Source organism: Doryrhamphus excisus, chromosome 18, assembly GCF_030265055.1.
Source record: "Doryrhamphus excisus isolate RoL2022-K1 chromosome 18, RoL_Dexc_1.0, whole genome shotgun sequence".
Taxonomy (NCBI): domain Eukaryota; kingdom Metazoa; phylum Chordata; class Actinopteri; order Syngnathiformes; family Syngnathidae; genus Doryrhamphus; species Doryrhamphus excisus.
Window position 1 is genome coordinate 13,437,627 of NC_080483.1, and position 15,177 is coordinate 13,452,803.

The 15,177-nt window shown below is 40.8% G+C and overlaps 1 protein-coding gene across 2 annotated transcripts in view; it reads right to left on the minus strand.

The window, feature by feature from the left end:
- Positions 1–15,177, minus strand: part of igsf21a (immunoglobin superfamily, member 21a) — a 190,156-nt gene that overhangs the window by 66,185 nt on the left and 108,794 nt on the right. For both annotated transcript variants that reach the window (XM_058054592.1, XM_058054591.1), the window contains exon 4: positions 2,659–2,777. In XM_058054592.1, the coding sequence (XP_057910575.1) occupies positions 2,659–2,777 (119 nt within the window). The remainder of the gene's footprint in view (positions 1–2,658; positions 2,778–15,177) is intronic.

Genomic DNA, 15,177 nt, shown 5'->3' on the forward strand with positions numbered 1-15,177 from the left:
GGACACTTTATATGAGTGCATACCAATAATGTGACTCGGTCAGTTCTGACAAAATGATAAGTACGATATTCCACTCTTTGTTAAATTCTTCAACTCTCTTTTAAATAATACAAGAAAACAATCAGACACCAGAGAAGCTGATAAAATCTTGATCACAGACACGGATGCCCAGACTACGAGTTCAGTGTTGGGTAGGAAAATCCTTGAGGAAGCTCGTGAGCTGTTTATTTTTTTGCCTGCCTCATCACTCCAGGGTTTTCGCTCAAAGACAAACATTTAATAATTCATCTGCTCATTCTTCCTCCATTGGTGGGGCCTTGAGCCAGCTTTTTTCCATTGGTGCTGTCATTTCTCCCAGCCATTTAAAGTGGATGTCAGGAGCCTTAATGGAACAGAGTGGCATGTGTTTCTTAACAGCAACACCAAAAATATAATAATATACTGTAGAGACAAAATGATGCCGGAGGATAGAAAAACAATAAAATTAGGGCACGTCGCTTGTAGCTGCATCACCTTGTCGAAAACTGACATGTAGCTGCCTTATGCACGAGACATTTTTTTGCACAGTAAACAGCACATTTCAATGCTGTTAGTGCCAAAAAGGCAAGACGTGGGATAAGTGACAAAGTAAGAGCAAGTCATATCAGGAAGGCCTGAATATTTCCGACATTCCCGAAAAGGAGTCTAAAAATACAGACCATCGTCTTTGGGTCAACTGGGGCTAACATGTTCTCTCTCATCTCCAGGAAGAACTCCATCTCCATATACTTAACGCCTCATACACAGCCTTGTCTGCAGCTCCTACACCATTAATCCCACCGATTTATAGACAAGCCGCACAATATATGCAGCGCTTAGTTGAAGTTGAGCATCAATTATTCGAACAAATCCTACTTTTATAAGATGAGAAGGTAATTAGCATCACTAAACCTTAGCATTCATTTACGCTGGCTACAAATACAAAGGTGTTCTCCATTCAAAATTTTAGAAAAGTTAATACCAATACCTAAAATGTCCATTTCATGCATACAACACAACAGCAACGCTCGACCAAGGGCGGTTTTGTCAAGGTCAAACTCAAGCCAGCGGAGACAAATGACCTTTCCTCGTCATCTTTGGAATGTCGAATATTGGAATCACTTTGGGTAATAACAAATAATGACCCAATCTCCAACACTGGCAAAAGACGTATTGATTTAATTCACCCAGCAAAGCCTGAAATTACGACCTTAGCTTCATAAAGATGGATATGTCTCTGTCTGCACAATGAAATATCTATTTTATGTGATTGGTGATGGGTCAGAACCCCCACCCCGACATGATTGAATCACAATATACTGAAATGTCATGTGACTTCCTATTTCAAGCACCATTCCCGTAGAAATAAAAGGCCCCACAAATAATACCTGTACTTTGAGAAGTAAATACTGAACCTAGCCTATTTTGAATGCAGACTTACTTTGTTTGCCAACAAATTAGAATTTGTGTGTTGAGTCGACGCATGAAACTATGGGCCTGAGAATGGTATTAGATCAGACATCACATTAGCTGGAAAAGATGTGGATATATACGCAAATTACTGTGCAAAATGCAAATCAACAGCCATTTAGCAAATTATGTAAAAGGCCAATGCATGCAAAAGAAATGAAATAGACATGACAAGCTAATTCAGGTGGAAGCACTATTCGGAATAATCTTACAATGTGACAAAAAGCATCTGATGAATTTATTCAATGCACTGTATGGTCACAATGAATATTCTTTGTATAATTTTTCCATTTGCGGTGTGATTTATTTATAATCATGCACTATAAAATAGTGACGACAATGCATTTATGTGCGTAATTACGAATATAAATATTCTTCAGATTGCACCAATCTAACTTCACTGATTTTAAATTTACACAATTATTGTAAGATTAATTGTTATATCTTAAGGGGAAAATATACATGATAGTATGAGTTATTCAAGGATAAGAAGTTCTTCATGAAGTCAACACACAGGAAGAAAAACTTTGAAGGGCAGTCGCGAAGGTAGCAAGAGTTCACGGTTTATCCTTTTTAAAATTGGATGATTGAATTTCTTGGCAGGGGGATTCATTAAAATGATAATTCTTATTTATGAAGCCCTTTAAAAAATTAAAATACTTTCCGTGTACTGCTTGCTATTAATTAAACTTTCTCTCTCCCTCTCGTTTTGTTTCCTCGGTTCCCTCCGCTCTCCTACTTCCTATTGAACTTGACACACTAATAGGTTATGAATAATTCTGTTTCAGTTTAGACAGCAATTAGCCACAATGCCAGAGGCCATTCGTCTTCGTCTCCAGCGGTGCGGTAATTTAGGACCTAGCTAAGTCGGGGGTGCTTCGGCTGTCCCACCGCTGTATCGTTCGCTTCTTCCCGCCCGGCATTAAAACCGAGAACCACCCACTTTGTTTGAGACAATGAAGACCTAACTTCTATCTGGTAGGCAGCTTATACCCTCGGTTCTTAAGACTGCAACCTTACTGTACCTCATGGAGTACCCAAATTCTCAACATACTTGATATTCATTAAAACCAAACACTCTGATAGTAGAGTGCATTAGCTAGTAATCACAGTCACTAATGATATCACTCCAAACCCTTATGTTTGTAAATGACGGTAGCAGGTACTCACACATGACGGTGAGGAAAACATTCCCTGACGCCAGAACAACCTTCTCCCTTGTTGCACGGTCGTAGATTCCCACATGGCATTCGTAAGGTCCGTTGTCCGAGATCCGGACCTCTGGGAGCCTAGAAAACACAACAATGTTGAAAAGAACAGACACTGCCATTTTGGCACTAGGAAATATTTTGATACAATAAAATCGCCTCCTCTGACCCAAGCCTTTGTCTGCAGTGTACTTTTTCTTGATATTTTTCCTTGATATTTGTGGTAAGAAAGGACCTAGTGATTATTATACTGGAACTCATCTTTGTCTTTGTAAGACTGAGGTCCTTATATTATCATAACATTAAAATATTTGTTCCTGTTTGGGATCAGATGGACAATATTTTAGATTTGTAATATGTAATAGGCAAATGTAGTTTGCCTATTTAACTTGCCGCTATCTTGTTTTCACAGAAATGGGTGCAATTATGTAACATCGCCACAAGATGGTGTGGCCAGTGTCTCTGAATGAGGCTAATGGGTCAAAGTTTTAAAAAACAGTATCATGGTGCTGAAAGGAAAGAATGTAATGCCCTTGTTTTGCAGATGCAGAATCTCAGGAGAATAGAGGACTGTTATCCTTGGGTGGGGGTGGGGGGGGGCGAGAAACAGAGCAGAGCAGAGTTTCACTTTTATTGCTGATAAATTTGAGAACGATGTGTTCGAGGGTGTAGTTGAGTTTGGTGGCAAAAGGGAGCACATAACAGTAAAGCCTGATGTAGAATCTGTAGATGTTGACTAAGCAGTTGAAAAGAAGGGGCTCCGAGACAACACCATGGGGTTCGTTGGAGGTGAAAAAAAAGGGTAAAACCGGCAACAAAGATGTTTGTTTATAGAACACACCATAAATGATAATCTGTTGTTTCACAACTGAACAACTCAAAAGGTTCGTCATCACCCTTTATTAAAAACAAGATGAGGAATTATTCCTATGAACATGGTGCTATAAAATGTTTTCAAACATAAAACATTGTTTTGATACACTTTTAATAGTCTATAAATGGAAATATCATCATTTGAGAAAAGTCATAAAAAGTGGATTCATGAGGTTTTCGTGGCTGCACGGTGGAAAAGTGGTTAGCATGCAGACCTCACAGCTAGAACCTCGACCATCTCTGTGTGGAGTTCGCATGTGTGGGTCTTCTCCGGGTACTCCGGTGTCCTCCCACATTCTAAAAACATGCTAGGTTAATTGGCGACTCCAAATTGTCCATAGGTATGAATGTGAGTGTGAATGGTTGTTTGTCTATATGTGCCCTGTGATTGGCTGGCGACCGGTCCAGGGTGTACCCCATCTCTCGCCCAAAGACAGCTGGGATAGGCTCCAGCACCCCTGCGACCCTTGTGAGGATAAGCGGTAGAAAATGAATGAATGAATGAATGAATGAATGTTTTGGTTTTGGTTGCACGGCGGTCAAGTGGTTAGCGCGCAGGCCTCACAGCGAGGAGAACTGAGTTCAACTCCACTCTCGGCCATCTCTGTGTGGAGTTTGCATGTCCCCCCCGTGCATGTGTGGGTTTTCTCCGGGTACTCCGGTTTCCTCCCACATTCCAAAAACATGCTAGGTTAATTGGCGACTCCAAATTGTCCATAGGTATGAATGTGAGTGTGAATGGTTGTTTGTCTATATGTGCCCTGTGATTGGCTGGGGACCAAGGGTCCAAGGTCTACCCTGCCTCTCGCCAGAAGACAGCTGGGATAGGCTCCAGCACCCCCTGTGACCTAAGGATAAGCAGTAGAAAATGAATGAATGAGGTTTTCATTATTTGGCTGGAAATATGATCAGCACTTTTATTTCTTATGATCCCCCAAAGGCCAAATAATCAACCATGCTAGCATGACAGTAGCTCATTTATAAATCGCAACACAGCATTTTGTCATATTGTCATTGTTATATATTATTCCAAAGAGAAACAGGACAAAAGCCGCACGGGACATAAATATTTACTAAAAAAATGACAAGGTCGTCCACAGCGCCCGATGATATCTCAGGCTTGTTCCTACTGTTGGTCCAAAGCTGTTTTGAGTGTGTTCCACTGTGGTGACTCACCCACGGTCGCACGAGGACAGTTTAACCTGACTGACCGCAACACTCTAGACAGTTGGCCGCCACACGAGACAGCGCTTTATATGGTTCAATGTAACAGACTGTATGCGTGTTTACTGGGCCATTGAGCTCCCTTGGTACAATTCTTAAGGGATGCATTGTGTGTTCTGTCAAAATCCGGCTATAAATGGTAATTATAATGCTTCAGTGATATTTACTGTAATTGTTGTAACACTGATGGAAATAGCATAAGTGCACATCACTGTAAAAGGAATTAATTTATAAACGTTAAGATGTCAGTTGTTGACAGTGTCTTAATTAAGTCTTATACTTCTGGTTGTCAGTGCAGTTCTTGCTCAAAGTCACCTGGGATTAGTTTCATTGCCACCATGAAAATAAAAAGGTACATTTGTGTTTATGTTAACCAACGCAAACAGTAGTTTATTGGATGCATAACTCCGAGAGTATCAGTGACGCTACCTTTCGATCAATCCCATTAACCCACCGAGTTATTATCTCATGATACAAAAACACAACCATTCATTAGAGTGCTCAATACATGTTAATCTTGTTATTTTTGTTGTGAAAAATAACATTGAATTGCTTATTTTCTGTGTGCTCAAATATTTAAATATTTATTTCTTTTTTACTTTTCAGCACCAGAATCCTCCTTCCCAGAAACACCCAAGTGTTATGTTGAATTCTGTACTGTTGTGGTGCAGTTTATAATTTTTTTAATATGTTGCCTGCTCGTTGCTCGGCTTTTGCTCGAACACCTAAGATGCGGAGATGCGTGTAAGATTGGTAAGGGTGGTAGTGGCTCAGGAGTTAGAGCAGGTCATCCAGAAACCAGAAGGTTGGTATTCGATCCGTTTCGATCCCAATTACTCCATCCCAGTCAAAGTTGATGTGTCCTTGGGCAAGACACTTTACCCACCTTGCCTCTAGTGCTGCTCACACTGAATGAATGTTTGGCGCGAATTAGCAGACACATTTCCGTCAGTCTACCTCAGGGCAGCTGTCGCTACTGATGCAGGCATAATATAAATCTAATCCATATGATTATTGTCATTTGTATCCTAATAGACTTCTACACCGCTATGTACATCTGTGCAATACTTTGTTTTTTATATTCAGTATAGTTACTCCAGACTCCATTCTGCAATATCTGCAATATTAAGGCTCTAAATGCAATATATTATGTTCTATGTGAAGCATTTCTATAATGCATCAAATTAACTCACTAGCAAGATCTCAGTGTATAGACTGGTCATATATCTCATCTAGTTTCATATTACGTGCATACTGTATTTGTGTATAACTCTGTGTAAAATTGTTGATTTTGTTAATACTTGGGTTGTTTATATTGTTTATTTTTCTATATTGTGTATTTTGTACTGCTTAACTGATTCTGTACTCTTGTGCAATGCAAATTTCCCCACTGAGGGACGAATAAAGGCATATCTTATCTTATCTTATCCATTTTCAAAATTCGCCACATCAGATGTGTTGATTTCAGTACATTTTTTAGGACTATTTTGATACAAAATATTTTGATACAACTGTCCCAATAATTTTTTCCTTGACCTTGTATTATATGTATAATGCATTTTCGGCAGTTATGAGTATCTTGCATTGGTTGCACTGCCTTTACTTTTCTTTGTTTTCTTCAGCTCACCTCTATTTCAATTTATATCGAAAACTACTTAGTATACTTGTTAGTACTTGTTAGTAATTGTCTCATTTAGTTGATCTAAGAACCACAATAAGCAAGACAACGTAAAGCTTGAATAAACCAATGATGAACAAATATTTGAAAAAATAAAGATCAGTATATATTAAAAAAAAAATGTGAGTACCTCCAGCCATAAAGTGAGACTGTCTCAACAGACATGCTCGAGGGATAAGTGTAAAATAGTCTCTCTCTCTTTTTTTAAAATTGTATTATAAAATGATGAGGGTAGCATTGTGAATCTCTCCAGAGGGGAGTTAATTGGCTTTGTCTTGGCTGACTACATTCCAGTAAACGCTGATGTAGCCTATTGCTTTGTTTTTTTTTAACATACAAAGCCCTATCTGCTATCCACAGTCCAGATTTTTGAATTCATGGATTCAAAGCAAGACAAGTGTTGTGAAAAGAAACCAGACATAACCAACATGGAGGGGAGGATTTGCTGCCTGCTATAAAAATGGTGAGGAGGCCACAAAGGAACCTACAACCACAGCGAGTTCAAACTAGCGGACCAGTTGACAACAAAATGTTCAAGAGAATCAATACCTGACACATTGGGTTTCTTCATTTTCAAAAGTGTTGTAATGAAACGTTCAACACATCTTCGATGACTCACTGTCTTCTGTCACAGCTAATTACTGATCAACTGGAAATCTTAAATGAGCCATGTAACATAATACATCAGAGACAGGCGAGAGGCGGGGTACACCCTGGACTCGTGGCCAGCCAATCACAGGGCGCATATAGACAAACAACCATTCACACTCACATTCATACCTATGGACAATTTGGAGTCGCTAATTAACCTAGCATGTTTTTGGAATGTGGGAGGAAACCAGGGTACCCGGAGAAAACCCACACATGCACGGGGAGAACATGCAAACTCCACACAGAGATGGCTGAGTGTGGAATCGAACTCGGGTCTCCTAGCTGTGTGGCCACTCGTCCGCCATGTAGCCTTCAACAGGAAACCATTATTGTTGGGAAACAAGTCTGTGAGCCTAAAGACATCTAAAATGAACAAGTGCATTGCTGAGGAAGCAGAAGGTGAAGGAATGGTAAGTTCATCTCCAGACGTGAACCCAAATGAGGACTTGTGGGGCATCCACAGATGGAATTAAGGTGGACGAGGGCAAAGTGTCGAACATCCACCAAAAGAAGTAATCATGGAGGAGTAGAAGGAGGAGTCCAGTCAAAAACTTGAGTGACAGCTCAGCCTCAAACTAGGCCCTAGAAATGCATCCTAAATCATCAAAATACGGCAAGATATTACAAGTATTACATGGTATATTCAATGTACTTGTTCTTGGATGATTACAACATGTATATAAAACGATTAAAACGTTGTTTGAGTTTTTTTTAGAGGGTTTCATAATCAAAATAGATGTGTCCCAATGATGTGCATTGTTAGCTAGCACTTATTAACTCATTCATTCATTCATTTTCTACCGCTTTTTCCTCAAGAGGGTCGCGGGGGTGCTGGAGCCTATCCCAGCTGTCTTTGGGCGAGAGGCAGAGTACACCCTGGACTGGTGGCCAGCCAATCACAGGGCACATATAGACAAACAACCATTCACACTCATTCATACCTATGGACAATTTGGAGTCGCCAATTAACCTAGCATGTTTTTGGAATGTGGGAGGAAACCGGAGTACCCGGAGAAAACCCACGCATGCACGGGGAGAACATGCAAACTCCACACAGAGATGGCCGGGGGTGGAATTGAACCCTGGTCTTCCCCTTGTTGGAACTAGCACCAATACAGCACTGGTTCTAACTCTACATTTAAAAATCTCTGCATATTCAAACATAAAATGTCATTGCGAACCACTCAACCACTGTGCTGCCCAAGTCATGAAATCACAGTCTTATTAAATGTGTTTTGTCTTGTGAGAAGTGACAGGAAATGCACAAGGCAGGAGAGTCGGTTCCAAAAATAGAACTCCCTTGGAAAGCAACCATGTTGTTATTGCACTTAACCTGAAGACCAGAAAGAACGAGGGTGAAGTAATGTGTCGGGCTGCCTGGGAAGTTGGAGACAAATGATGCTCACTGTGAGTGTAACAACAGTAACAACAGTAAGCTATGCACACATGGAGGCCGGGGGGGTGATACATTGGTTTGTAGGTTCTAAGAGTCTGACAAAATAAATTGAATAAGCAAACATATGAACCCTGCAAGGTCTCCCAAGTAGACCACAGACTGTGAAATGTGTAGATCCTGGTGGATCAGCGGCAAACACAGAACACCGCAGAGGGGGGATCGATTGTCCCCCAGGAGTTGTATAGGAAAGCTCTTTCCTCTTTAGGAAGACTGTGTGCAGAGCTCCCTGCGCCTGCTAATGCAAGCATATGCCACTGTCTAAATGGAGCGTGAAAAATAGCAGTCAATCCCTCCATCAAAATAACAAGCACGCCGTCTGATATTCCTTCTGGTCCAAAGCTTTATGGGTGAAGGAGGTCAACGCAGCCAGTCCTCGCTGGAGAGGGAGAGGCATGCACACAGATGTGTGTAATCACTCGTGTTTCCTGGAGGAGGGAGCAATGATGAAGCAAAAATGATGAGCATAATACCGTGCCTCTGAAAGCGTCAAGGGATATGTGATTGGTTTTGGTTAGATTAGAAGAAGCGCTGAGGTAGCTCATCTCTCTATTCCTTACCCACAAAGCTGCCGTGCTGTTGTTTGCTTGCCTAAACACACCATTCATTGATGCGGGAGAATTATTGCATGGATAGAAAATACACAATATAGAATATTATGTAATTCAATCCAAAGATTTACTATTTCTGTGCAAGAGGCGGGCCAGCCAATCACAGGGCACATATACTAGACAAACAACCATTCACACTCACATTCATACCTATGGACAATTTGGAGTCGCCAATTAACCTAGCATGTTTTTGGAATGTGGGAGGAAACCGGAGTACCCGGTGAAAACTCCACACAGATATGGCCGAGGGTGGAATTGAAATGGGGTCTTCTAGCTGTGAGGCCTGCGTGTTAACCACTTGTCCACCAGGCAGCCCACAGACACGTCAGCATTGATATTGGAAAACATTAATTAATTAATTCATTTTCTACCGCTTTTCCTCACGAAGGTCGCGGGGGTGCTGGAGCCTATCCCATCTGTCTTCGGGCGAGAAGCGGGGTACACCCTGGACTGGTGGCCAGCCAATCACAGGGAACGTATAGACAAACAACCATTCACACTCACATTCATACCTATGGACAATTTGGAGTCGCCAATTAACCTAGCATGTTTTTGGAATGTGGGAGGAAACCGGAGTACCTGGTGAAGACTCCACACAGATATAGCCGAGGGTGGAATTGAAATGGGGTCTTCTAGCTGTGAAGCCTGCATGCTAACCACTTGACCACCATGCAGCCCACAGACACATTCATTCATTCATTCATTTTCTACCGCTTTTCCTCTCCTCACGAGGGTCATGGGGGTGCTGGAGCCTATCCCAGGTGTCTTCGGGCGAGAGGCGGGGTACACCCTGGACAATCACAGGGCACATATAGACAAACAACTATTCACACTCACATTCATACCTATGGACAATTTGGAGTCGGTGATTAACCTAGCAAGAAAACCCACACATGCAAACTCAACACAGAGATACTTGAGGGTGGAATTGAACTGGGGTCTTCTAGCTGTGAGGCCTGCGTGCTAACCACTCATCCGCCATGCAGCCCACAGACATCAGCATTGATATTGGAAAACATTGAATTTTTTTTTATCATTTTATTTTATGTATCCACTGAAACACAATCATTCTCCAATTTTGAAGGAACACAAAATGCTCGATGTCAGCCATCTCTGTTGTTTGTTTAGCCTGGTGATTATCTAATTTATTTGACGGTTTTGATGCAATTTGCATTACTGAACCAGCTAGGGTGCAGTAATGTTTATTACTGTTCAGTTGATTGCAATTCATGATTCCAAAACAGAACAGTAATTACCAGGAACTGCAATGAAATTGGCATTAAAAATCAAATATTACGCTTTTATTCTGAAGGGTTGACATGGCGCTGTGACTGGGATGCAGCAGCCCCTCACTTTCCCGATGTGTTTACATGTTTTTGTAAGTACCGAGTTTGGCTTGACCAGAATACATGTACTGTTGAAAGTTACTGTTACACATTGGTAGCAGCTCTTTATGGACTTTAAAACCCGAGTACTCCAGTAAAACTACAGAAGCCAGGCACCCTCCGGTGGCCCAACTCAGCCTCGACCCCCACTACTGCACCGCAGGTGCAGAGAAAGCGCCGCAGGCGGTGTGATAGAAAACAGAGGGATCTGGGCTAGGCCAACAGCTAACTTATATAATCTGATTTTTCCATCGAGCACGCTGGTCAATGCTTGCTTTTCCCGAAAATGTACACTTTTTCATATCAACCAAGGAGACTGTGAGAGGATGTTGTGTTTATATACTCTTGGAAAAAATGTTTAATCAAGAGAAAATCAAGAGTTAATCAAGAGAAAAGTTTAATTTGTGTATACCTTAGGGTCATTCCTAGCCATTAAACGACGATGGTGGATCCCGCAGCCAACCCAGTTGAGATCCAATGCTGTAAGGCTCGAGTGTCATCAGCGACATGTGAGCCGTTTGTCGCACAAGGACTAATCTTTTTCGCTGGCACTTGAAAACAATAGAAAAAAACCCACAGCTGCTCTTCTTCCCTTTGAATGATTGTGTGTAATGGCTCTCAGAGCAGAGCGACGGCCGGCCGTGTCAAATGTAGTCAATACCAGTGTCACGTCTGAACCCGTTTTAATCATCGGATAGCTGGCCAGAAATGAGAATCGCTTCAATTATTGTTAATTCTGTGTCGTGAAACAAAGGTGAGAGGTCAGTTTCAAAGAAGCTATTGGTTTATAAAACATAAACAGGGATTGATTTTCCTGTTTGTTGGGATGATATTCACACAGTAAAAGGGGATTACCAAAAGAAACCTTTTAGAACGGTGTTGACCAGTCAGAAGGGCCGATTTCTCAAGAGAATTTAGAAGAACAAGTAAAACTGTACAAGGTTGATTCGGACCCGTACCAACTCAGGAGCATACGTAGATGAAAACATCAAATCAAGAGATGTCTTGCCCAATACACAATGTAGGCAATTATTAAAGGGGACTGAACTTCGAACAAGTCTAATCCGCAGTGAACTTAACAGGAACGGTCACAAAGCACTATTAGGAATGGAATATTTTCCAATCCATTATCAATGAGTACTGAAACATACTGTATGTGCTTATATACAACAAATCGATAACACACTCACAAGACCTTTCGGCCTCTGTGTGAGGATACTATTGCGCCTCCATCAGCCATCATAACAGAGATAATGGGACCTCGAAAATTCACCGTGGGACGAACCTTATAGACGGATCAACAAAACGGGATTTGGATCTGGCTTGTAATCAATCTTCATTTAGTCAAAGACAAGTTAAATGACGGCATCTATCTTCTTTAGAATGGACGGGAATGTGAGACCAAGTATTGTACAACCTCTGTGACAAGTGTAAAAAGAAGTTCAGCATTACATGAGTGGGGGCAATTTGTTAATTATGATAAAAATCTTCACTGAATTAATGAAATAAATTAGTTACCACTGTTCAATGAGTTCAATTCCATCCTCGGCCATCTCTGTGGGGGTTTTCTCCGGGTACTCCGGTTTTCTCCCACATTCCAAAAACATGCTAGGTTAATTGGCGACTCCAAATTGTCCATAGGTATGAATGTGAGTGTGAATGGTTGTTTGTCTATATGTGCCCTGTGATTGGCTGGCCACCAGTCCAGGGTGTACCCCGCCTCTCGCTTGAAGACACCTGGGATAGGCTCCAGCACCCCCTGCAACCTTTGTGAGGATAGGCGGTAGAAAATGAATGAATGAATGTTAAGGTGCTATTTTACAGCCCAAGTGAAAATTCTGTAATATTAGTAGATTATGATTGTCATGAAAATGCAATCCCACAATATTATTCGACTGTAAGATTACGGGAAATTCAATAATAAATAATTTTGGTCAATTTTCACACATATTGTGCATAACAATCCTGGATAATGAGTCCCATTGAAGAAGTGATGGGTATCATAGTGAACTTATCTCTTAAATCATTATTCAGAATATTTTTTTTATGTTGTGTGTCAATTACTGACTAGCCGTTTTTGCTGTAAGAAAATAATGGCAAGTCGATGGACCTCTTTCCAATTTTCTGATCAATATAACATGACATTTGACGAGAAGTTGAGAAAATTCAGTATTTGATTCCAATGCTATTGTGTAACAAAAACTATCAAATTAATTTTCCCCACACACGCCATTCAAACATCAATTTCCAATGCAAAGCCAAGTACTATAAAACCATCAGCTGTGTCCATGTTAAAATAAAAAGGAAATATTTTGGCACGAGAAACTCATTTTCCACCATCGTTTTAAAGTGGTCACGGGTTAAGGAGTTTGACTTCATAATTGTATTTTTTAAGTACTTAGTCTATGAGTTCCTACCAAATTCCTGAAGAAAATTGTCCTTAGCTGACCACACAGGCCAAGCGTCCTGATCCAAATATGAGTAAAGGTCAGTGCAGCTACTTTGTATCTGCATCTGGTGCTTGCTCATTTTAAAATTCGACTTCCTCTTTGTGCGTTGTCGAGGCTTTTCATGTGTGCATTTGTGTTTTTTGTGTCTTTGTGCATGTGTTGTAATGATGCTACCCTCCCAAAGGGATAGTAGGCTTGTCCGGATAAATCATCCTCAGTTGGGCAGCCACACTAAACAAAAGGGGAGCAACAGAAAAAAAAAAAAAAAAGCTACATAAACAGGAGAACACACAGAGAGAGACGTACGCACCGGCTGCAACAACAAGAAGAGCAAAGACCACACGAAGCACAATAATGAGAGGACTCGTTCCAAAACCCTGACAAACAGTACGTTCAACATATCTGTCGAGAGCGAAGAAAGCAGCAGGAAGTCAAAATTACAAGATGGGCAGACAGAAGTCAAGAGTATCCAAAGACATTCCCTGAAGGACTTCCGCTCTTAGAGTACTACTTCATCTTTCTCTAGATGGTACATTCACTCCTAGAAACCTGTTAATGAGTACGCAGTGTGGGCATTTACAAGGATTTAAGTACCACTAAGAGAACACCCTGGCCAGATGTTTGCTAATTCTTGTAGACTGAACCCTCTATCTTTAGAAAAAAAAAATCAGTGATTAGTGTTTACCCAAGCACAATGTCCTCATTACTGATGGAATTTCAGGCTAATCAGGCTAACGACCTGGCCTATAAGAGAGCCGATCTGGGGGTTGTCGGAATACATCTCACGCATCGGTCGTCCATTTTTCCTTTTCTATGCTTTTCATACTAATGTCCATTGGTAAAGTCTACAGATTCATCATATTCAGTATTTGGCGGCGTAAGGCTTTGATGGAATTACGTTTCAGATGACGGACTATGCTTTAAGCAGAGTATAAGGAGCGACCACCAGAGGCAGTAGAGTTAAGGAAACAGGAAAAACATTGACAGCATCACAGACATTATCCGTCCATCCATTTTCGATACCGCTTGTCCTCATTCGGTTCCAGCTTACTTTGAGTAAGTAGACAGGGTACATCCTGAACTGAACAAACAATGGGCTGGCAACCAGTCCAGGGTGTACCCCGCCTCTCGCCCGAAGACAACTGGGATAGGCTCCAGCACCCCCAATGAATGAATGAATGAATGAATGAATATAAACAAACAACCATGCAACTGAACATGGACTGGTCTTTTAGGGATGTGGGAGGAAGAAAACCCCCACACGGGAAATTTGAACCCTTGATCTCCTGACTGCCGCTCACATAATAATCATTGGGATGCCGTGCGACCCCCCACAGAAATTTTTCCGTCTCGTAAAATTAATTATGATAGATCACATATAATACGATTTAATTTGACTGTTGTATTTGACCTACCTTGGCCATTTCTTATCAGGTAACAATATAATCCAATAGGGTGGGGGTGTTCCTACTAAGCCAAAATGAATTATAATGGAACCTCTGAATTTGAATGTCATTAAGGACGTAGGAGGTGACAAAATAATACTTTTTAAAATTGTTTTTCAATGTTTTTCAGTGGTTAACCACTTGTTACGATGAATGAATATGTTCTATGGCACTAGCACGAGCACTACACCCTTTATAAAAATATTTTATTGTTTTAACATTTGAATATTCAATTTTTTACACTTTTTTACACTTGTATGACAGTTTGACATTTTATGATAACAAAAGTTTGACTCAGGAATTTGAATTGCCATTAATGTAGAGCGTGTTTTTTGGTTTATCCTGAAAATTTCTAGTAAAACGTATCCTCTGTTTACATACATTTTCCAGTTAGTGTACAATGTACGTGTTATTAATAATTAAATGTAATTAAATGTAATTATTAGCACTCTATTAGCATGCTACACATAGAAACAAGAACTGAAAGTCAGCTCCATCGCCTCTCTGTGATGTCATCATCATCAGCAGGTCTAACTAAAACTGTTCTGGCACAAGTCTCTGCTTTTCTTTTGGTCACATATGAAAAATAACCCAAAATGGAGCTGGAGAACGTTGTAAGGTGAGCAACACTATTGAATTAAAAAAATAAGGTGGATCTCGCGGCCACATTGCCGCCTTTGCCACTACCTTCGCCATCTCTCCTTTAGTCAT